This window comes from Eremomyces bilateralis (assembly GCF_010015585.1).
Source record: "Eremomyces bilateralis CBS 781.70 unplaced genomic scaffold P152scaffold_5, whole genome shotgun sequence".
Classification (NCBI taxonomy): Eukaryota; Fungi; Ascomycota; class Dothideomycetes; order Eremomycetales; family Eremomycetaceae; genus Eremomyces; species Eremomyces bilateralis.
Genome location: NW_022985071.1, coordinates 1166335 through 1188039, shown reverse-complemented (window position 1 = coordinate 1188039; position 21705 = coordinate 1166335). Strand labels below are relative to the sequence as shown.

At 50.6% G+C, this 21705-nt stretch overlaps 6 protein-coding genes across 6 annotated transcripts; 2 read left to right on the top strand and 4 right to left on the bottom strand.

Moving 5' to 3' along the window:
- Positions 1-397: 397 nt before the first annotated feature.
- Positions 398-3917, bottom strand: P152DRAFT_278803 (uncharacterized protein). The gene is made up of 4 exons (XM_033674904.1): positions 3254-3917; positions 2630-3197; positions 2395-2580; positions 398-2338 (listed from the first exon to the last, which is right to left on the bottom strand). Exons 1-4 carry the CDS (start codon positions 3415-3417, stop codon positions 824-826), a joined length of 2433 nt encoding a protein of 810 aa, XP_033536182.1. The 5' UTR covers positions 3418-3917; the 3' UTR covers positions 398-823.
- Positions 3918-7048: 3131 nt separating this feature from the next.
- On the bottom strand, positions 7049-8676 carry P152DRAFT_456818 (putative rRNA assembly protein Mis3). Its single transcript, XM_033679092.1, has 5 exons — positions 8564-8676; positions 8454-8512; positions 8311-8403; positions 8209-8254; positions 7049-8147 (listed from the first exon to the last, which is right to left on the bottom strand). Exons 1-5 carry the CDS (start codon positions 8621-8623, stop codon positions 7464-7466), a joined length of 942 nt encoding a protein of 313 aa, XP_033536181.1. The 5' UTR covers positions 8624-8676; the 3' UTR covers positions 7049-7463.
- A 2165-nt stretch (positions 8677-10841) lies between these two features.
- Positions 10842-11579, top strand: P152DRAFT_447889 (uncharacterized protein; the record flags this gene model as incomplete). The annotated part of the gene is made up of 1 exon (XM_033678016.1): positions 10842-11579. One exon carries the CDS (start codon positions 10842-10844, stop codon positions 11577-11579), a length of 738 nt encoding a protein of 245 aa, XP_033536180.1.
- Positions 11580-12324: 745 nt separating this feature from the next.
- Positions 12325-12839, bottom strand: P152DRAFT_393226 (uncharacterized protein; the record flags this gene model as incomplete). The annotated part of the gene is made up of 2 exons (XM_033676187.1): positions 12325-12615; positions 12654-12839. The coding sequence occupies 2 exons, from the start codon at positions 12837-12839 to the stop codon at positions 12325-12327; spliced, it is 477 nt and encodes a 158-aa protein (XP_033536179.1).
- A 681-nt stretch (positions 12840-13520) lies between these two features.
- Positions 13521-14567, top strand: P152DRAFT_392901 (acyltransferase-domain-containing protein; the record flags this gene model as incomplete). Its single annotated transcript, XM_033676169.1, has 1 exon — positions 13521-14567. A coding segment is annotated over one exon (1047 nt), but the record flags the coding sequence as incomplete, so codon positions are not given.
- Positions 14568-17286: 2719 nt separating this feature from the next.
- On the bottom strand, positions 17287-19382 carry P152DRAFT_277717 (uncharacterized protein). Its single transcript, XM_033674901.1, has 2 exons — positions 18150-19382; positions 17287-18099 (listed from the first exon to the last, which is right to left on the bottom strand). Exons 1-2 carry the CDS (start codon positions 19168-19170, stop codon positions 17627-17629), a joined length of 1494 nt encoding a protein of 497 aa, XP_033536177.1. The 5' UTR covers positions 19171-19382; the 3' UTR covers positions 17287-17626.
- Positions 19383-21705: the final 2323 nt, after the last annotated feature.

Below are 21705 nucleotides of genomic sequence, written 5' to 3'. Positions count from 1 at the left end.
TTGTGATATGAAAGCTTAGATGGATTGGAGTCTGAAGGATCAAGACCGAGACCAGTTCACCAGGACCAGCCGGATGCGGGGAGAAATTGGTGTGGGGACTGGGCAGAGCCAGGATTTTTCTGACGGCACCATTTACGATTCGCTCTATTAGCTAAATAATAACCTTAATTTGGCTAGTGTATTCCCCCTTTCAAATATCAGATCTTTCCAGGGGCCACACCGATACTGAACCACCATCGGTGATGATACCATTAAATAGTCCCATATCCGGTGTTGTACGGAACACTTCAATAACGAGAACCATGTGCCAGGCGCAAATCGCCTGACTGGATCCCGAGAGGATGGAATGTGAGATCACAGTCCGCTGGCAATTAGCTGATATATATATATATACATTAAGAATGCCAACGGGCACTACTCCGGAGGACGCAAACCATACGCCTCTAGGTGATTTTGCCTAGGGATCTGAACAAGGAAATCCTAAAATCCAGACCAGATTCTCTCATCAGATATCCAATTACAGGGATATTAACGAAAGAATCATCAGGCACTGTGAGCCGCGATGAGCCATACCAACGAAATAGCAGCCGTGAATACGCGAGTGATTCCCTTCTAGCCCGGAACACCGACCAGACGCTCCCTCACGCAAAAGAGTCCCGTGTACCAGCTAAAATTCCTGCAAGATATTGGTGCGTCCCAAACTCGACCCTTCGAGCACAGGAGTAATAAATCAACAAGCCATATGAACTCCAAAGTTCCCAGGTATATCAAAAGAGGTGTATTATGGATAAGGTAGAAAAGGGGGGGGGTGTCAAACCCAAGATTACGACCGCTGCCATCTCATGCTTGTTAGGCGGAACAATTCATCGACGTACGTCGCTTGCTCGGCATCTGCAGTGCCAGCTTGGGAAGTTATGCCAAGATCCTGCAACTCAATATGGTTGTCACCCTTGGTATCTGCCATCTCCATGACCACGTCGGAGCTCACCATGATGCCACCGAAGGGATAGGCAGACATGTCCATGCTGCCTTGGCGATTATCGCTACCAACTAGGTCGTTCTCCGAGGAAGACTCGAGGTTCACCCCGATACTGTTCCGCGGCGTGGTGCCTTCGGAAAATTGCCACTTCTTGCGGATTTTGTGGGTGGAGGACTTGACACTCGAGGATGGCAAAGAGTCTGAGGCGGAGATGAGATCCTTCGTAGAGAGGATACCAGCGAACTCGCGATGGATCTTCTGTTCGAGATGGGCGTGATCTGGCGAGTTGTTGTACACGCGCTGGCTGCAACGGAAGAAGCTCAGGGGAACATATGTGACCCGATCGGCAGATTTGATGAGGGCGTGGTGTACATCGGGGATAATACAGAAAGGTAGTAGTGAAGTGGGTGCCTGGTTTGGACTGCCTCGTGCCGAATTCAGGTTCACTGGCTTAGACGAAAAGATGGATTGTCCGAAGAAAGGCTCGGGAACCATCTCGGTCAACTCTCGGATAGCGTCGACGACAACGTCCGCAAATTCGGCTTCGACGGCATTGGAGGAATCGGAGAGCTTTGTTAGATATCGGACGCACTGGTTCAAAGAGCAGCCCTCCATTTCCCCCAGGAAATTTAGCTGCCACGACTCAAGCGGAGTAGAAGAAAGTCGTACTTTCGGGAGTTGGCCAACATCAGGACCTTGGGAGGAGACAAGGACCTCCCAGTTGCCCTTCAATGGAGCACGAAGGGTGAAACTGGCGAGGAAAGTCCCCCCCTGAGGGGCTTCAAGTTTGTTTCGAGCATACTGGCGCAAACTAAGCACCGTCGAAATAAGTTCTGGAGTGGGAATCTGCATGCTCTTTCCAATGATGTCGCCGACCTGGTTGGGCATGGCAAAGCGATACCCGTTCCCAATCAATCGATTAGCCCCCCCACGATCAACTGATCGGACGAGAAATAGGAGCTGGCCGCGACCGAACATGTTTGGAGTGGATCTCCCAGACTCGACATCGGGGTTTCGCGGGGTTTTGAGTCGGAATTCCGGCGAGACAGTGCCAGTCATTAGGATCTTGTGGTAAAGTGCGCCGATATTGGGTAGCGGGGCGTCCATCGATGCGGCAAGATCGGACGCGGCAACACAGAAATACTCCCGGAAAATGAGCGAATACTCGTCAGTGCCTTCAAGCTCGCCCCACCCGGACTGAGGGACACGGCTCTTGTCGATCGAGGTTTCTTTGACACTTTCGCGTTTCAAATGACTCCGCATTGCTGGGACCAGCTCCGTCACACTACTCCAATTGTGAGTGACACGGAAGAGCCATTGGAACACAGGGTGGGCAGTGTTGAAATCATCGTCGAAGGACTTAATCATCATCGTTAGCATGTTTCGTTCAGATTCCACGAGGAGCCAAGGCATACCTGTTGATTATAAGATTTGGTAACCTTCCGGCAAGGGAGCAGTCCGTCTTGAGTCACCAGAAGTCGACCGTCAGGGTCAAATGTTGCAGACGCGAGGAGGACATGCTGTGCGCGGTCGGCAATCTCCATTTTGCGGATGTGTTGGACGACAGTGACTCCAACACATGCACAGATTGCTAGGAAACTCTGCGTGGAGGTTAGCGCCTTATAATACAAGTCGGGATGGGAACAGTACCATCACAAGAGCGATTATCAAGTGTATATTTCGATCAATTTTTTCCATCTCTTGCACTTGACTGAACCTATACGTCGTGCCGATCGTTGCCACCCAATGCATGCCTGATACAGCGCATGCAAGGATGCAAGCGCAAAGCAGACGTCTCGAGATGCTATTGATCCAACGTTCTCTGAAATAGAAGAACAGACTCAAAGCCAATATGCACGAGAAGCAAGCGATTAGATCGGCCGCTATGATGAAGTGGGGGGGGTTGCGGAGCGTGTAATTGTTGATCCCAAAATTGCCAATGTAATGCATCCCCATGATCGACAAGCCCGCGACGAAGCCGGCGATGACGAGGCAGGGCCAGAAGAGCCGTTCACCCGGCTGCCTCAGTTCCACTGTCTTAAAGCCGAGAAACAGAAATAAGATAGGTAAGAAGGCGGACAGGGCTGAGAAGCCAGGGTTGTAATGCAGCTGAATGTCGATGTTGCCGTCCCCAAGAACTATGGCCCGGTTTCCGACGAAGTGCATACACCAAATCGCAACAAGGCCGAAGGAGACAGATATTGCTCCCAATTGTAACCTGTATCAATAGTGAGTTAAGATGATAGTACGCTGCCGCTACTCCGAGATACATACCAACTACCCCATCCTTTTCTTGACTTACGCCGATGCAGCAGTTCGACTGTCGTTACTGCACCGACAAGACTGACAAACCACGAAGCAACGATGATGCCTGGGGTGTACTTGACAGAGACAACTTGACCCGGCTCATACCCGTGGTATACCACGCCGTCTGACATCGTGACGGTGTATTCACAGCCACTTCACAATGGCTCCTTCTTCTCAGTTTGAGGGGTAGAGATGACTCGAACCACTGGAGTATAATTCCTCCTTCAAGTGAGAGTGCGATATTGTTGCCGGCCACTGTTCGATCTGAGTCGTTCCCAAGACCTGAGTCAATGAGACATCGATGTATCCCAAGCGGGGCTGATCGTTTTGAGTCTTCTGGAGGTGGTTGAATCGAGAAGATGCTCGTGGAATGTAGAAGAGGAAACACGCTCGCGCTGTGGAGCAAGCACGGAGATATGTAAGCGATTAACGGTGCAATCCTAACGCCTGACGTGCGTGGGCACTGGGCGGTTTCAACGATAAATCTCCGACCTGTCCAGTTTTCACACGTGCTGAACCAACGTCAGTGGGCCAGTACTAGGCCCATTAACTCCACGCGCCCGAGTGCGATCTCCTCGATGGCGTGGCAGAAGTAGGTAATATTGGAGAAGGGCGAGGCGCTCTAAGACTAGCGGGCTGAAGATATGGTAATACACAATTCAAGGGGCTAGGGCCCTAGGGTATCACCGAGGGACCCGTCAAGGAATCGGGGGAGACTCAGAGGTGAAAAACACTAAAGTAAGAGACGGTTCGGTCATGGCCCTGTACCAGAAGTTCAGAAGTGTGCTATTGGAGGCACACCTGATTTATCAGTGAGCACTCATAGCAGAGCGTCGTTAGACCAGCTAAATGTAACGACAAAAACAGTCAACAGGAGCAGAGAAGGATTGAAGAACCGTGCTCGAGGGTTGAGAGAGCGATGTCCCTTCGTCATTCTGTGAACTTAGAAGTCCAGTATTTCGGGAGTTATCAGATGGACCGTCCTCGATTGACGATGTGGATGTAGTGGAGATCCCAGACTATTCCATCAGACTTAATTTGAAGTCCGCGGGATAGATGGCCAATAGTGATCCGAGCCCGGTGTTTACGACGCCTCGACGAGCGACGGTGCTTTCTAGGCCTCTACGCAATTCAGATTGACCAGTAGACATTCGGCTTTAACTTGGAGACCGGAGTGTTGTTGAATTGCTGCCGATCTCGTCGCGGACATCGAAGAACCGCAGAGGCCCAGGCACTTCCCTGTCCCATCCAGGTCCACCGATTCGACGCCCCTTCTCTGACGACTGACGCCATTTTTCGCCTGGAATCAGGATGTGGGGGCCTTGAACGTCGGTTCAATCGACAAACCTGGACAGTGTCTCAATCTGACGAGCAATCATAAACACTTGCATATAGCGATAATCAATTACCGTGCTAGGCATGAGGAATTGGAGAGGCCTGACCCTCCGTAGAGCCTGGACTCTCACGAAACCTCAATGTCAATTTTGATATTTCCCCCAGATCATTCCTGGATCGGGTACGTACCCTGTCCGGCTGTGCCGCTGTTCCCTTGTCATTCGTCCGATCTCCTTTCAGCTACAAACTACCAACCTGCCGGTAAACACGATAAGTTAGAGTTAGGGTCGATGAACATATCAAGATACCGCTGGGTCGGGTGGCGTTTCATTGTTTCCCAACAACCAATACCTATCACATCATCACATGCAAGACTGCTCTGGGATACTCCGTAGAAGAAGAAACCAGCAGACAATTTTGTCAGCAGGCGGAAGGCAGTAGACCAGATCCGAGGAGGGAGATAATTCCCAACCGGCGGCGGTACTCCCTCGATCCGTCCTCCTGTGTCCCAGGAGTTTTCACATTTTATGAATACAGTAACTAATTAGTAATTACGAAGTCGTACAAACAATACTACATCAAATCATTTATGCAGATCAAGTGTCGCAGGAGGGTGCATCAAGATTTACCTTCTAGTAACTACTCAAAAAGTCTTACATCAAGCGATCTATTAAATGCCTCGCATCTGTCAGGAGTTAGGAGTCACGGCACAGGACAATGGAGTCCGGAGTGGACATCCCGTTCGTCTTTGCCTTTGTTGAATTGATTGTTGTGCTCAAGAAAGTTAGCATGCTCAGACCAGGCGGCAGGTAGTCCAGTTAGCAGCTCCCCAGCAGTCCACAAAAGTCCCCATACTCTCAACGATCCCCGAACCCGAGAATACTGGGTAGAATCTCGCTAAGATCTACTGGGGACCTGGGCAGTGAGACTTCGCCATTCGCCCACCCCCATTCACCAAGAGAAGCATCTTTGAAAGAACCAGCTTCTGGACTGCTTGGCCAAACCAGCCGAGTCCGACATCGTACTTTTTGACTCGAAGTTCATGATGGTTCATTATTGGCCTTGGCTATGGCCTTCAGAGGTCGCGAATTACGATATGCGTGAGTCCGTCAAACTCATCCCGTGTCCGTCGGTCCGATGATGTCCAGATCTTCACCAAGGGCCCCAGTAAGATCGCCGAACATCGGGTTTAATTTTTAAAGATCTCACTAGCGGTTGCCACTTATCAGTGATCGCGTATTAGAAGTCAGATTCTTCTCGTTAGTAAGGCCTTGCGATCACTAGTATCTTTGTTGAGCCGTTGCCATTTGTCGCTTTGCTCAGCTTACTAGTTATGTAAGTTAGGCGCACATTTCACTTCAAAAGTGGAAATGGGACGGGAGAGCAAGATCGGGTTCGGCGACTCCTATTGGGAGTCTCTCACCTCGGCCTGTCTATCTAGGATCAGAATATCAGATTAAAACAGATCCTTATTAGATCTCCCACTACACAGGGTGACACTCATGACTGGAATCAGGAGCTCGGGACAGGAGCCGGGATCCGCCTTATCGTCCCTAACTGGCCACTACGAATCGCTTACTTTTTGGATGCCTGTACATCAAATACGCTGTAGCAACGTTAAATCATCCAACCATTAATTTCCGATTGATCGTTTGTTTACTCCTGCAGGCTCAAACTTCAAAAACGCTCTACTTCCGCCTTGCAATTTGTAAATGGCACGGATGGCTTTTAGCCTTATATGTGACGTCTACTAATCATGGCGTCTCTTACAAGACACTCCGTGACCGCAAGAGCCGCTTCCGTACATTGAACCTTGAGCCTCATCCAAAGCCAAAGGCTGCATTGAGCACGCTGTCATGGTTCATGGGTTTACATCCATCTCGTACGCGACCTGATAGTAGACCCCAAGCTGGAATATTCCCCGCGGTCAGCAGTCACACAACATGACTGGAGGGGCTGTTCTAGATCTCATCCCTTTCCACCCAGAGGGATACAGCCTTCGTTTCTGGTAGCTGTGACGTGGGATTTCGAAGATCCGATGCCACTGACCTACGTCTGGGAGTGCACGGTTGCCCCGTGACCATTGTTGTATATCTATTCTGTTACAGCGTGGTCCATATTCAAGACGGGTTGGCATAGCAGAACCTCGAACTCACTCCTTAGCGGTCAGTCTTTCACCGAATGGTCGCGTGCTTAGGCGATCGAGCCAACATACCAGGACAAACTGACCTTGAATATATACCGGGGCAGCTCAGATCTGGTCACTGTCCTGTTGCTTTGGCTACGGGCCGATTCGATAGGATCATACGAGACAAGTCGCTTTATCCAGCGCAGCCAGCTCACGCGTCAGGCTTAACTACCACTTGAAGGAAGCGCCGGAAGCGCCTTCCAACCCATAAGAGTATCGGCGAAAGGAGAGGTCTTTTAGGTTCAAACATTTGATATTGTTGGACGTCTTCGGATGGAAGTAAAATGCTCATAGTTCATACATACATTTAGACGCTTGTTGATCAGATCAAATAATCTCTTGGACAGGAAGTAATCCAGCCAGGTTCTATTCCCGTATCTCTCCCCACCCAGCAGAGCAACCGGCAGTTAATGTTCATACTCCTCCTTACATTCACTGATTGATCAGCTCCTTTCCTGCTCAGCCAAAGGGCCCGATACTTTTTCTTTGTCGATAGACACCGAAATATACCAATTTGCCCCCTCATTGGAGTACTGGGTAGTACAGCGGGTACGATGGCCGGGACGACTCGTCTTCGAATCAACGTCGACGCGTATCGGCAACCCCTCGTGAAGAACTCTTCGTGGTGCACAGTCTTGTGGATACATTTTATCTTCATCTCGGTGCAACGCGTTCTTTCGGCGGTACGAAATCGGCAGCCCTTTCCATCTCCTTTTTTGCCTTCTTCTCTTTCTTCTCCGCCTCCTTTGCGTGCCTCTTTTCCGCCTCCTTCGCATGCTTGCTAAGGAAGAATTCGCCACTCTCCATTTGCAGATCCACCTTGCTCTTCTCTTGCGGTGGCGGGAATGGCGTGTATGGCTTCTTGTTCTTGTCCGTAACTTTGAAGGGCGTCCGTCGGTTTGGAAGATTTCGCTTCTTGAACTTGGGGAGGAACCGATCCCAGCTCTCGTTGGCTAGCGAAGGATCCTTGGCTAGCTCTTGTTTGATCATGAGTTCTTTTATATGGTAGATCGGATGAATGTTGGCCATACAGTCGGCGACTACGCGCCGGACTTCTTTCAATCCCTTATATGGGCCCATTGCTGCGACGGTATTGCCTTGGACAAGGATATAGGTCTGCGTGAGAAGTTCGAGAGCTTTCAATGTGCTTCCGTTCGGGCCCAATATCCGCTGCCGCCGCTTGACGAAGCGTTCTTTATTGCGCACCAGACTTCGAATCTTGATGACATCCGCCGCCATTCCATCTTCCAATATCTTGATCGCTTGAGGGGCGGGCACGCTTCGTGCTAATAGTTTGACAAGGTCTCGGGCCTTGAGTATGGCAGCGGGATCGTATGTCTATTGCGTATCGTGTAAGTAAGGGTAGGGATAATGGCATCGAGGACTAAGATTTGCGCACCTTTCTTGTTGTCGACACCTTCATCATCCCCTCGATCAAATCAAGTCTATACCATGTCAGTGATGTTTTACAGGGAATACGCTCGAAATTAGGGACCCATACGAGCAACCAATACCAATTTTCTCGAGCGAGCGGGTAATGAATGGCCATGCTTCCTTGAGGTACAATTCGCGGTATTTCGGAAACGTTAGAGCGCTGACGAGTGTTAGCATCTGGGGCGATGACCTGTCCAACGAGGCGCATACAAAGAAGACTCTTCCGCAAAGGTGCCTCCAAGATTGTCTTCTGGCTTGAAAGGTTCGATCTATCTACTGTTAGAAGTGGGCACAATATATTGAGCGGCAGGATGGCGAACCTTCCACTTATCGATATCGCCTGTATCCCACGGCTTGTCAACATTGTGAGTGCTCGGCATGATGACGAGGGGCAATAGGGAACTTTGATCGCCAGAAGAGTGAGGTATGCAGGTTCGCTCAAATTTGCGCGGATGAAGCAGACATTCAAGTTGGAAATCTGGTGAGGGACGGCAATTGTGTAAAGACGCTGGCGGGATGAAGAAAATCGTCAAATGGCGGACCCCTGTGAATGTTTGATCGAAGCTGGCCAATCACGTTGAGCCTGACGTTGCCAAGCCCCGCCCCATGCTCAGTTGGGTGCCTTGACGCCTTGACGCCTCGTTCCAGTGATTCTGCGACCCTGACCTGGTCTGATCGATCACTGAACATCCTTTTGAGTCGTCCAGCAACCTTAATTAGGGAAGTCATAGTGGGCCTCTCTACTTGGGATCCCAGATTTCATCCTCGGGCGACGACGATACAACGCATACTTTACCTATAGGCAACAGATCCGTATCCACAGCTACGCAATGCGAGCAACCGTCCGTCACTCTAGAATCATCCAGGCATCGATAGCCAAATACATTCGGCGTCATATGTCAGGAGCTTCGTTGGCTCATTACTAGGACCTCATGTACCTATCGACGTCATCTTCCCGCCTACCGCCCATAGAAGCATAGTGCTTCTATATTCTGACCCGGATGAGATAGTCGGCCAACGATTGATTTGGGTTGCATAGGAGGCCCAACCAGAGTCGCGTCCCTCACAAAACCGTCACCTCGACTTTTATCAGACTCGGAAGGCACTGATATGAGATATGATGCAAAGAGCGTATAGGAAATAGAGTTGGGCACCGGAAAATTACAGATTTCCGCCAATGGTAAAGGAGATAGGAAAAATCGACGGTTTAGAAATGGTACCTCTTTGCTGAGGTTGAAAGATTCGTGTTGCGAGAGAACCGGAGAGCTTGTTCCCTGGTTCTCCCCCACAAAACCGAATGCACCGTGATATATCGGCTCTCCAGTGAACCAGTATGTCCAAAATATAAATAGCTTTGGACATCGCTGTTGTGAGATTGTGGTATCGCAAGCCGCCCTCAAACTATTGAATTGAAGAGGAAGCAAGAAGTATTGTAAAGACTTGGCGAAACCCGACCGCTGTCAGTTTTGAACTGACAAGTCAGTCGAATGGTGCGGCGACAAAGCGACTACCAGAGCATTTGATGATGCATGCATTCTCTCTGGGGTTGCTGGCCGATGTGCCTATCCTTGGGGAGAAGCCGACATCAATTCCTTTTATCAAGGAACATTGGTGCGAGCCCATCATCGCCCTTTGCCATCTTGCTTCAGAAGAATTGAAATTCATTCTAGCAGTAGTATGGACCTCATTCTGACTGATGGAAGCGGCATGCTCCATTTCTTACAGGGTAGGGTTCAGTGGGCCATTACCATGGCTATGCAGGTCTGGATTGATCCGAAGAACATCAAATGGTGAAGCCCTGACAACTGCCCTTGCAAATGCCTACATTGGTATACATGAGGGGGCAAATTGGGACGAAGCGGATTTGACCGTAACTTAAATCCTAAGTTAGGCACGCTCCGTCCACTGGAACCGAAGAATCACCGGTTGTTGTCTGTTCAGTCCAGTTCAAACGCGGCATTCCCATGTTGGCCACTGCTTGATTTACTATTTTTATTATTTCAAACCTCCGAATTGGGCATCGATGTCGAATCATCAGGCCATTCGGTTTCAAAGCGAGGGTGTTGAAATGTCAACATTTGCTTCGGGCATGCCATTTCCATACCATCAATTCGACAGTCAATTCAGTACACCTGAACATGGATCAATCATTCCAGGATTTTACCACCATTAGACGTAGGCGAGCCTCGCGTCTGTTTCACGATTTCAACTTGCTAACTGTTCATGGAATGGAGAGCCGTCAGGGCAGGAGGCGAAGTGTACAGCACTGTCTAAACATCCACTAACCTGTTGGAGGTTTGCACAAAGCGCTGGCGGTATCTCAATCAAGGAAGTTCCCGCACCCGAAGGATATATCTCAGATGTGATCATCGTGCAAAACGAGAGATATACCAATGTTATGGATCATCTCATTGCCTGTTTTGAGCCGGACGAGATCAGAGAGCTACTTCGTTGGGCGGCTTCTCACCATGTCATCGTCGAAGCGCTCAAACGCCTTGAGATAGCCTCGACGCAACACCAATTGGCTGCAGTCGCGTTCTCGTCGCCAATTCTGGTCAATTCTCGTCCATTAGAAACGATCGAAGTTCCCCTTACCAAATGTCAGCCTTTGATATGGAAGAAACAGTTGGAACGCAGTCCACGGCGTCGGCGGCTACTCCTGGTCATCCCGCAACACAGCTCGTGAATGGAACTCGGGCTAGGAACGTCCATACAGTTCTCTCAAGCCATCAAAAGCCCGGCGAGCATCATCCGGATCCTCCTAGCTCCTCCGGAAGAGGACCCGATACCATGATACCGCCCTCACCCGTCCCCTTGCCTCCTCCCCGATCAACTTCAGTTCCCTATACCCGTGAAGGTAATTTAAACCCCAGACAATTCCAACCACGGAATTCAGCCTCGACCATGGCTGATGTTTCTCGGCCATCCCCTCCTATTGGGCATACAAGCCCTTCGGTGGACCCATTGTCTCGTTCATCCGCTTCCACGGTCCTCGCCAACCACTCTGTTCCCCAGACCCTCCCTACTTCTTTCAAGAAACAATGGGGCGCCTCGATGTCCTGGGATGATGTAAAGAGTCTCAATTATGACTATGTCCCCTGCCATCTGTTATCGAACGGCATGCTTGTCTGGAGCCACTTCAGCCCGGATCACTGGAAATCCCCGGTAGCCAAAGGTAGTCAAACCTTCGAGTGCGTGTCAATGCTGCCGTTATTGATCAACTTTTCGTTCGAGGAGATCTGCCTTCTAGACTACAACTGTAGAATTGAGCAGCGAATTCAATCCGGAAAAATGGGCAAGCAGCCCTTTACCAACGGTTGCGGCGGTTCTTCTTGAAAGCGGCAATTCTTTGGGCTGTTGACTCATGTTCGAGGACCGATGGACCGAAACCCGTGTCTTGGAATGCTGGATGATCCTTCTATTCCACTTCACACTACAACAGGGGAATGTTGATGGTTCCTTATTTGGTTTTGGGCGAGGAAACCTAGAAAAAAGAGGAAACAATGCTTTTTGGAGGTGGGTGGATATGCTCACGCTCAGGATGGTTTGCGGATGGTAAAATGATGAGAAAGCTTTTTTTTTGGTGAAGGGGAATGGGGGTGCTCCTGGGTATCGAGTCAATCCGACCCGAGAGAACCAGGTTCACACCCTTCCTGTATAATTACTGGATTATGTAGAACAGCACGAGGTTTCGGGGTCGTTCCAGACCATCCGATACGAGTCTGGAGGATTCCCCCAGAATATAATCCTATGATAGAAATATCTATCAAGCAAGAAGGCGGCTCTGACTGTGCGCATATGTTCCCGAAGGACTGATATGGTGGCGACGAATACCATGCAGTTGGTGCATCACCATGCCACAATAACTTGACATAGACAAAGTGTCTTCCTCTGTTCATTTGCTTTGATTCCATCCCATTCTGATAAGTCAAACACTAAAGAATCACCACCTAACGAGGTACCTTCATCATCCGATGATCATACCGTCCCAAAAATCAATCCAGATACAGATATCGTACATCTCAACGTTTCCAGTCTTTGTACCATTTTTTCCCCCCAATATTTCCATGAGTAAGTGCTATCAAGCACCTTGCCTAGCCTTCTCTGCACAGATCAGGGCTATAATTCTGCTCATCTCTGAGGCCTGTTGAAATTGGTCTTTCCTGATGCTTTCCGGTACATCTTCACTGGCCAGCTCAGCACCCAGCTTCAACATATTCTCTTGCAGTGACAGCATCTTTTTGAGAGTATTGTCGAGGAAAGGCGCTGAAAATGAAACGCCATCCGGTCCGGTGTTCTGAAGTCGAATCTCCAACTTTCGTGGTCGTTTCTTCTCCGGGGCCGGGAGGGATTGCGGAGGGGCGCTATACAACTGTTAACTTGTACCTTCAGAGGCTATCTCATGGGCACATGCCTTGGCTTTTCTACGAAAGTCATGTTTTCGGCTATCTCGGCGACTCTATTCGCAAGACGGCTCGCCATGATTCCGTAAGCGGAGACTTGAGGGGCTGATGGAGCTCCATTGGGTACACTCCTGGGGGTAGTATTGGGGATTTTGGTGGCCTTTCCTCGTGCACTCGTGGGCGGCGCCTTCATGGATGCTGTCGACATGTTCAAATTCCAAGGTGGTGGATGTTGGTTAGATATGAGATGAACTATATAGACTGTCCAGTCAATATGGACCCGGAAGGTGGATGGCAGAAAGATGGGATTGTTCAAATTCCGATTATCAAAAGAATCCTCAGAGGGGAAAGGAAAGTTTTTGTGCCTTCCTTCTACCGTCGAGCCTCTCAACTCTCCCACTATCCCACCTGTCTCCTCCTTTCCAGTATAGAATTCCAGTTCTTGCGGACTGCAATGACGTAGTTGGACGATGCCAGACGTTGGACGATCTGATTGGTGATTGGTCCACTCCATCAGATCCTGTCAGACCCTTGTGGCTTGACTTGCTCCGCTCTCACGAAGGCTGGGCCGCAAATATCTTGATCAGGAAGAAGTGACTGTAGATCTGGCGTGGGGTGGCTGAATCCATCGCGATCTGGAGCTTGACGATGTCATCACTAGGATTCTGGCAGTCGCATTTTGGAACGGGGGGGCAAACATTTCAATCACCTGCTTCCTCCATCAGATCACCAATATTAGCAGAATTGTGAATAGTAGTGGTGAAACAATATCGTCGGTGTTACTTTTTGACTCTGAACTGCACTCCTTCCACGCCACTCGACATCAGGGCTTCAGATTGTTCAACTATACGGGAAGAAGAGCGCCGTGCCAGCAATGCCGCCGAAACCAAAACCAAAACCTACCCCCTCAACACCAGAGGATGCCGGCTTGAACTTCAAAAAACCAAATGTTGAGCCTCATCCATCTGGACGGACTCCACATGGACAAGCAGGACAGGTTGAGCGCGCCTTCACGGCGGCATCAACCTTCTGCTCGGGGATTCTCGCTATCAGCGCTTCACAGTTTATCGGTGCACCATTTAAATCAGTCGATCCGGAGTTTTACAACTCCTACATGGCGTTCACGAAGCAGTCGTTTGGTGTGCTTGCGACGACAATGACCCAGTGGTGGAGTCCCACCGTGGTTCGGGTGAGCGGCGACAACAGTATGCCTAGTCAACTCCTCCGAAGAGATGATGGGAGCTTGCAATGCAAGTTTCCTGAGCGACTGGTGATGATGTCCAACCACCAGTTATACACTGACTGGCTCTATCTCTGGTGGATAGCGTACACGAACAAGATGCACGGCCACATCTATATCATCCTGAAAGAATCGTTGAAGAACGTTCCTATAATCGGATGGGGAATGCAATTTTACAATTTCATCTTCCTCTCACGGAAATGGGCGGATGATAAAGACCGGTTCAAAGAGCAGCTCATGCCTCTGAACAAGCCGGAAGTCCCGATGTGGCTCGTGATCTTCCCTGAGGGGACCAACCTCTCAGCCATGACGAGGGAGCGCAGCAAGCAATGGGCAAGTAAGAATGGTATTCAAGACATGAAACACCAGCTCCTCCCGAGGAGCACCGGGTTGAGGTTCTGCGTTCAAAACTTGCGCAAGTCAACCGAATGGCTATATGACTGCACAATAGCCTACGAAGGCGTGCCCGAAGGCCAGTACGGCCAAGACATATACACCCTTCGCGGTTCATTGTTGGAAGGACGACCGCCGAAGAGTGTGAACATGTACTGGAGACGCTTTCGAATCACCACCATCCCTGTTGATGATTCGACGGCGTTCGATATCTGGTTACGGAACCGATGGCGAGAGAAAGACTATCTCCTTGAACATTTCCAAAAGTTCAACCAGTTTCCAACTGATCACAACTGGTTGATCGAACAGAAGAAGCAAGGAAGCAAGATCGTTCGGCAACCGGCAAAATTTATCGAGGCGGAGGTGAAAACAGGAAACATGGAAGAATTTCTATCGATATTCGCGCCTTTGACTGCATTTTTAGTGGTCTTGTTCATGTTTTATGGAGGGTCTGAGAAAGACTTGATCGACCTCAAAGCGCTGGTAGAGACGATGCAACAACCAGGCCTCAAGGATGCAACCGACCTTAAAGCACTCGGCGGCTCAGTCGAGCTTGAACAAATGCTAAGAGCCATCACAGCTGCTCACGGCAAGCCCACGGGGAAGAAGGAGCAGCTGGAACTGACGAAGGACAACCTGGATAAGATGCAACAGTCGATCCCAAACGTTCCCGGGCTGATGCCAAAACCAAGAGGAGCGCCTCCACCATTGAAGGCTGCATCTACCCCAGTGCTGAGGCCGACACCAGTGACTGCCAGTGCTCCCGCGTTATCCCAGAAAGGCAAGCCACAGATTCGTCGAACAGGCTATACTATACACGCGGGAACTGCACCGGCAAAAGGCACGTCTCTTCCGGGAACGCAATCCATGTCAACTGCTTCGAAGTCGAGGCCCGTCTCTTTTCTGGCCGCCAAGAAGTCTCGAGCACCGTCCACCGTATCTGCTAGCGATGTCTCATCGCAGCCAGGCCCTCTAGGCGTATTTCCAATGGGCCCGGCTAGCGCAGTGAGTAGCGTCCCTCCACGGATACCCACCCATCCCCGAGCACCTCAACCGAACGACATGAGAACCGGTGCACGAGGAAATGTATCCGCTGGAGCATCCAGCACTAAGTCGGTACCTAAGCTGAGCACCCCGTCCACTGGTGCCAAAAACGAGCAGTCCAAAAGGCCAATGGGCAGGCTTCCGGCTCAGTCCAACAAGGTTCGGTCAACTCCACAAGCTCCTACCTCAAGACGTTCGGCGCCCGCACCTGAGAAACAGACCACGACAACGAAACAGCCGGCGTCAGGGTCGCAAGGTTCGCAGACGAAAGAAGTTCCATCCATCAAAGCCAATCGAGAGTTCCTGAATCGAGCGCAGCAAGCGCGAGAAGCCAAAATCCCCAAGATTCAAGCGGACAAGAACGTCGTTGCCAGGGTCAAGAAGGGGTGAAGTTGGAGGAAGGCCTATCATTGAAACCTGACTTTGACTGGGGGCTTGATTGGTTGTGTCTTCGGCAAACAGGACAGAGAGCCTTTGTCTTTACTCGCCTGATAGGGGTATGATGAATGTTCTCAACTGCATCCGCGAATGATGAGAGATACACTGATGCCTTATCGCCAGTGAAAAGTCCTTAGAGCTGGACAGGCACGGCTTTAAGTAGTGACTGAGCACTCATTGAAACCGTATATGAGAGCCTCGCCGAAGCATTGGATGACGATGCATGTCTGTGCCACTGTCAGAACTGTATGAGCTCGAGGTGCATCAGCATCTCCACCATATCGACAGTGGCCACTGCCGTTGGTGCCGCTTTAGTAGTGGCCTTCGGTATGTGCGGATTTCGGCCGGGGCAATCTAGATCAACATCTATGCCAGAAGATATAACATCATTTGATATGCTATCTGTTCACAAGTAGGCCAGCAAAGGAAAAATCGGTGATATGTTCATGCCTGCTTTCTTCAATGCTAGGCACCCATAACCAATTTCGGACCCTGTGGTTATGCGGGTGCATCGAAGAGGATTGTTCCTAGAGGCGGGCTCGCGACCCAGGCCCTTGTTCTAGGTCTCGCTTGCTATCCGGAGAGAATGACTTATGATTTGGACATTTAAATGCTCTTTTGCATCGGCTAGAATCAAGTCGACCATCTGTCGACCGGGCACCGGACTTGAACAGTATCGGAATATCCAAAGACCCAGACGGCAAATCAAGAAACGAGCAAGCCAATACCCCTGCAAAACCTTCAACTGTGCATTTGAGATGTTGAACGTAGGGAACAATGTTGAATAACCCGCAATCCCATTTGACATTAGATAGAACTGAAAAGAATGAAGGATATCATCCAACCCCGAATCTCTGCTAGGACGTGCCGCTCAAGGCGGTGAAGTCTCGAAACAGGGATTGATTGTCTATTGACAAGGTGGACAGCCTAGGAAGGTTGCTCCATCGTGATGAACGGATCTAGATCTGTCTGACATATATTTCTATGACCTGGATCATGTTTCGTCCGGTAAGTTAAGTACGGTATAATCGATGGTATTGTGAACAAAGCAGGTTGTCATTTCATAGTGAAATCGAATATACGACTCTTTCATAGAGCATGTGTGTCTCCACTGCCCCGAATAGCCAACCTGTTCACTGAGGGATTGTTCAAAAAGTCGATAAATAGGTGCATTTAACGTCGACATTGAAGTTGGAAATACTAATTCAAAAGAAGATACGCGGAGGGGTGGATTTTCGACAGCAAAGCCTCCCCTGATCAGCGGTGTGATGATGGATTAGATGCCGGGTGCAGGAATATCCGCCGCCCCCCGCTCGAATGATGGGAACCTGTGTCTATTCCCCCTCCCCCAGGTCACACTCTACATGCTCTCGTTGCCATTCTGTTCATATTCTTATTAAGAAACCGACTTCACTCAGATTGCTTTCCTGGGTTGATTCGATTTTCGATTTTCCATGTCTATGTCTAGCATATCATGCCATATTTGAAATCAGGCGACGCAATTCATGGACGTCGATGTGTCTCCATTCACTATCGATGACCTCGAAATGCCATCTTCTCCTATAAACTCTCCAAAAATCTTTCCCCGTCTATCAATGCGGTTGCGTGTCGTGGTCGGAAGTGATGTCCAGCCTCACGACCATCCGAACGTCCGGTCAAGTACCGATCATGAAAACGAACGGAATCGCTCTTCAGACAATGGCAAAATCGTCTCCAAAGAGATGGACGGGAGTCGCAATTAGACACAAAAGGCAAAACGCCGGAACAATGCAAGACGCGAAATAGGCCCATCAGATAGTCAACGAACGACAAGAAATGCAAGTGCGCATTCTCTTCCCGGATCATGGACGGCGGGGCGTCACGGGTCATGACGCTTCATGATCGCTCTCGGATCCCACGACCAACGTCGGTCGCTTCAGTGCCGTCTCGCCCGACGGGGCCAGCTTCGTCGGCCGCACGCCGTGGCCGTTCACGTTCCGGAAGAACATGACGCCCTTGCCCTCGCCCTCAGCGTCGGCGTTGGGCTCGACCCACTGGCACCAGCGGGTGCTCTTCCACATGGCGTACAGGAAACCGAACATCCCGTGCTTAGTGTCGCTGCGGTAATGCTTACCCATGACCTTTTTGATGGCCTCGCTGGCCTCGTCGGCGTTGTAGAACGGGATGAGGCTGACGTAGTGGTGCAGGACGTGGGTTTCGATGATGCCGTGGAAGATGTGTCGTCCGATGAAGCCGAAATCACGATCGATGGTGGCGGCAGCGCCGCGAGTGAAAGTCCACGTGGTGGCGTCATAGTGAGGAAGCGAGGGGTCGGTATGCTGTAGGTAGGTGATGGCGACTGGGAGTGGTCAGTTTCTGCTAGCACCGGGAAAGATTAAGGAGACTTACCAAGCCAGTGGTTGACCCAGAGATAGGGGACGATATACCAGACAAAAATGTTAAACCAGCCAAACCTTTTCCCAAGGAAGAAGACAATCGACAGAACGATGCCAAGCCCAAGATCGCTCAACAAGATGAGGTGCTCGTCCTTGCGCTCGTACAACGGGCTCGATGGCAGGTAATGGTTCACGCCGTTCAAAAAACCGTTCTTCATTCCCTTGCCCTTGCCTTCGACCTGTCCCTCGTGGTAATTGTGGCCCGTTGCATTGGCGAGCAGGTACAAAGGAAAGCCTCCGATTTGCTGACCGAACAACATGAGCGCCGAGTAGATCGGAGTCTCCTCCATCAGCTCGCTCAGCTCATGGACCATCTTGCCCATCCTCGTGGCCTGGTCTTCGCGAGTCCGGGGAACGAAGACCATGTCGCGATCCATATGACCGGTGGCCTTGTGGTGCTTGCTATGGGAGAGTTTCCACGAGAAGTACGGCACGAGAAGCCAAGAGTGCAGGATCCAACCAACCGTATCGTTCAAGATTTTCGAGGTGGAGAAAGACTGGTGGCCGCACTCGTGGGCCAGGACCCAGAGTCCGGTGCCGAACAGGCCTTGGATGACCGTATAGCCGGCCCAGAGAGCGCCTCGAAGGGCGGTGGACGGGACGAGTTCTGGGGTGGCATAGTTGTGGAAGACATAGAAGGTGATGGCGAGCCCAGCGATATCACGGGCGACGTAGCCCAAGCTTCGCAGGGCCGATCGTTCGAGGCAGTGGGCCGGGATGGCGTCCCGGATCTGCTTGATGGTGTAGTCCGGGATCTCGAATTTGTTTCCGTACGTGTCGACCAGCGCGGCCGGAGCCTTGACTTCAACGTCGTCGACCGAGCCAAGCGACGACAGCGAAGTGCTAGAGGATGACTGGAGCGGTGAATCGAGCGGTGAGACGGTCACGGAGGGCGCCGAGGACGATGGAGCGGAGTCGGAGGTGATGGTCCTCCGGATGCCAGCGCGGCGAGGACGGGCGGTGGTTGAGGCCATGATGTTAAGTCGAACGAAGCCAATTGCTCGAGTGAAGTGGCAGGGAGCTCGGAATAGACGATGCGAAGCTTCAAACGCCTCGAAGAGAAATTCCTCGTGGAGAAATCGGAGGGAAGAGATGGAGATGGATGGATGGGGGGTTTGGGGTTGGGGAAATTTCGACGGCAACACCGAACTTTTTAAGGCCACGGTCACCGATCCAGGTATGCTGGATGACCAAGGATGGGCAAACGATAGTGTATCAAAGGGCTAACCTGGGGAATAAAAAGGAAACGCGAGCGACAAGGGGACACGAGAGCCTTTTAAGTTGTAAGAGCCTTTTGCGCTATGGAGCAATTGTTCGACACCTGGAGACCTGGAGGCGGTCAACCGGGGGGGAGAGGGAGTTGTGGGTTGTGTTGAGAACAGACTGAACTTGAGACTTGCTAGGCAAAATTGGGGCGACGGTTGGTCTTTTTTTTTTCGCTGTGGTAGCGTGGTGGGCTAGCGCCCAGCAGAATTAGGGACTTAGGGGAGGTACGGAGCCCAGGGGCCAGGCACAACAACGCTACGGCAGTATTAAAAGCACCTAGCAACATGGAGATTGCAGATTGCAGATTGAGATCTAGACAGCCAGCCTTGAACATGGAATATCCATTACGTCGATGAGATTGGACTCGTTCGGTACAGCAGCACGGCAGCGAGCAAAGTCGAATTTCCCGATCTGAGTTTCATTATCGGCGTCTTGGGGTTCAGCATCTGGGGGGTTCAGCGTCTCAACGAGCCACCGAAGAACCGAAGTCGCAACAAAAGTGAAGGGCGATGCAGGGATGAGACAGGGATGAGACAGGGGTCTATGGCTCAGCAGGCATCAAATGTAGGGTGTCAGGCTGTAAGGCTTCAAGGCACCAACCCCTCTGACATGGAAGCCCAGGCTAGACTTTTCCCATTTTAAGGATAAGCTCAGCCAACACATGCATGAGAGCTCGAACTCTAACTGCACTTTCTTCCTCTGAGCTCTCATCAGACACGTTGCAATCCATCCCGAATCCGCTCCATCACCCAACCATCATTCTATCCCTTTAATTCCCTCTTATCAATTCCTTCCGATCTGCCCGGGTTCCCCTTTCCTAAGCATTATCTTTTTGTATCCTGCATATTTCCTCTCCCATTACCCCTGATATCGGCATATCACCATCCTTCTCCACTTTCTCCCGTCTCCATTCTCTTGAGTTTACACCTACAGTGTACCTACTACATACAACCTAGTAACCAGTAACTTATCTGTGTCAGCTTCAAACGAGGCCCACCCCTAGTGTCTGCCCCAACCGCACCCTGTGAATTGTCCTGTCAATAAATCTACCGAATCGGCGAAACCTTGCTTCCTCAATCCTCGCCCAGCTTCTTTAGCTTCTTCGCTTGGACCCCCGCTCCTGCCCTTCTCCTTCATTATTTCTCATAAAGTCATAAATCACAATAATATCCTGTGTTACACTTACAACTTGCAACTTCACTGTTTACTGCGTCTACCTACCGAGGATCCTTCATCGTGTATCCTGAGAACAATCCATGAATACGGAGGACTAGGTATCGCCCTCCGTTGACCGTTAGGTTTTCGTGGGACAGGCATGAGACATGTGCTTTGGACTGCGCTGCTCCGAAAAAACCCCCTCCAAACGTTGCAATCGGTAACGGAGTCGTAATCTTGCGGATCGCTCCGAGTCCATCTGCTGATCCGCTCGCTTGACCAGTCGACCTGCGCGTTAGCGCGATAAACCAACCATATGCTTCGGGTTTGGTCCCTTCGAATTTGGGTGCTTAGGACCCATGCAGTGGCGCCAGGAAGATCTGCCGCAATCAGATGCTAGTGGACCACGGATCGTCTGTAATATTGCTCCTCCTGTAATCATGGGACAAAGACAACCGACCATCTTCCTAGGAGCTCCTCTATTATCCATTAGCTAAGGGTCTTGGGTAGGCTCGAAACCTGTCCTACCTCTCACGACTCACATGCATTATTATTCTCCGTAGCTGCATTAAGCCTTAGATTCAAACTGCTACCATGAACCCTCAAGAGTGCCAGGTGTTGGCAGAGTACTGTCAACTGTGTGTCGATCATGTCCGAAGGGGCAATATCGTTGGAAAACTATTGTCCAAGTTCTAGAACTGTTCGCTGTGGCTTGCGCAACCCCACGCCTCCAAGTTCCATCAGGGACTTTAGGGTGTGTATCGCCACCGATCTATCTGCGAGCCGTGGTACTATGTATCTAGCGAATTTGGTTGCTTTCGGATTTTCAACTGGATGGTTTGGATTCGTCCTGGGAATAGTAGTAGCAGCGAAGTGCTAATCGGGGATCGGGATCAAACGGGTCGCATACTCGCATTGGAAGGATCCTCATTGGTACATTCGTATTTACTCCAGACTCTCTGTTTACTGGGTGGGTACACCAAGCTACACCCATTCTTCCGAAACTTCAAGCTTTGTAAAAACATGCCGAACCGTCACTCCGCCTCTTCGATCTGCATGTGATGCCAATCTCTATACAGCTGGGCGCA

Excerpts from the sequence above, each read along its gene's own strand:
- P152DRAFT_278803 (XM_033674904.1), bottom strand. The coding sequence starts at position 3,417 with ATGTCAGACGGCGTGGTATACCACGGGTATGAGCCGGGTCAAGTTGTC. Across the intron at positions 3,198-3,253 it reads AGAAAAGGATGGGGTAGTTG|GTTACAATTGGGAGCAATAT; the intron begins GTATGTATCTCG and ends CTATTGATACAG. Across the intron at positions 2,581-2,629 it reads TGATAATCGCTCTTGTGATG|AGTTTCCTAGCAATCTGTGC; the intron begins GTACTGTTCCCA and ends ACCTCCACGCAG.
- P152DRAFT_277717 (XM_033674901.1), bottom strand. The coding sequence starts at position 19,170 with ATGGCCTCAACCACCGCCCGTCCTCGCCGCGCTGGCATCCGGAGGACC. Across the intron at positions 18,100-18,149 it reads CTGGGTCAACCACTGGCTTG|TCGCCATCACCTACCTACAG; the intron begins GTAAGTCTCCTT and ends GACCACTCCCAG.
- P152DRAFT_456818 (XM_033679092.1), bottom strand. The coding sequence starts at position 8,623 with ATGCCGAGCACTCACAATGTTGACAAGCCGTGGGATACAGGCGATATC. Across the intron at positions 8,513-8,563 it reads GCGATATCGATAAGTGGAAG|ATCGAACCTTTCAAGCCAGA; the intron begins GTTCGCCATCCT and ends AACAGTAGATAG. Across the intron at positions 8,255-8,310 it reads AAAATTGGTATTGGTTGCTC|ACTTGATTTGATCGAGGGGA; the intron begins GTATGGGTCCCT and ends GACATGGTATAG.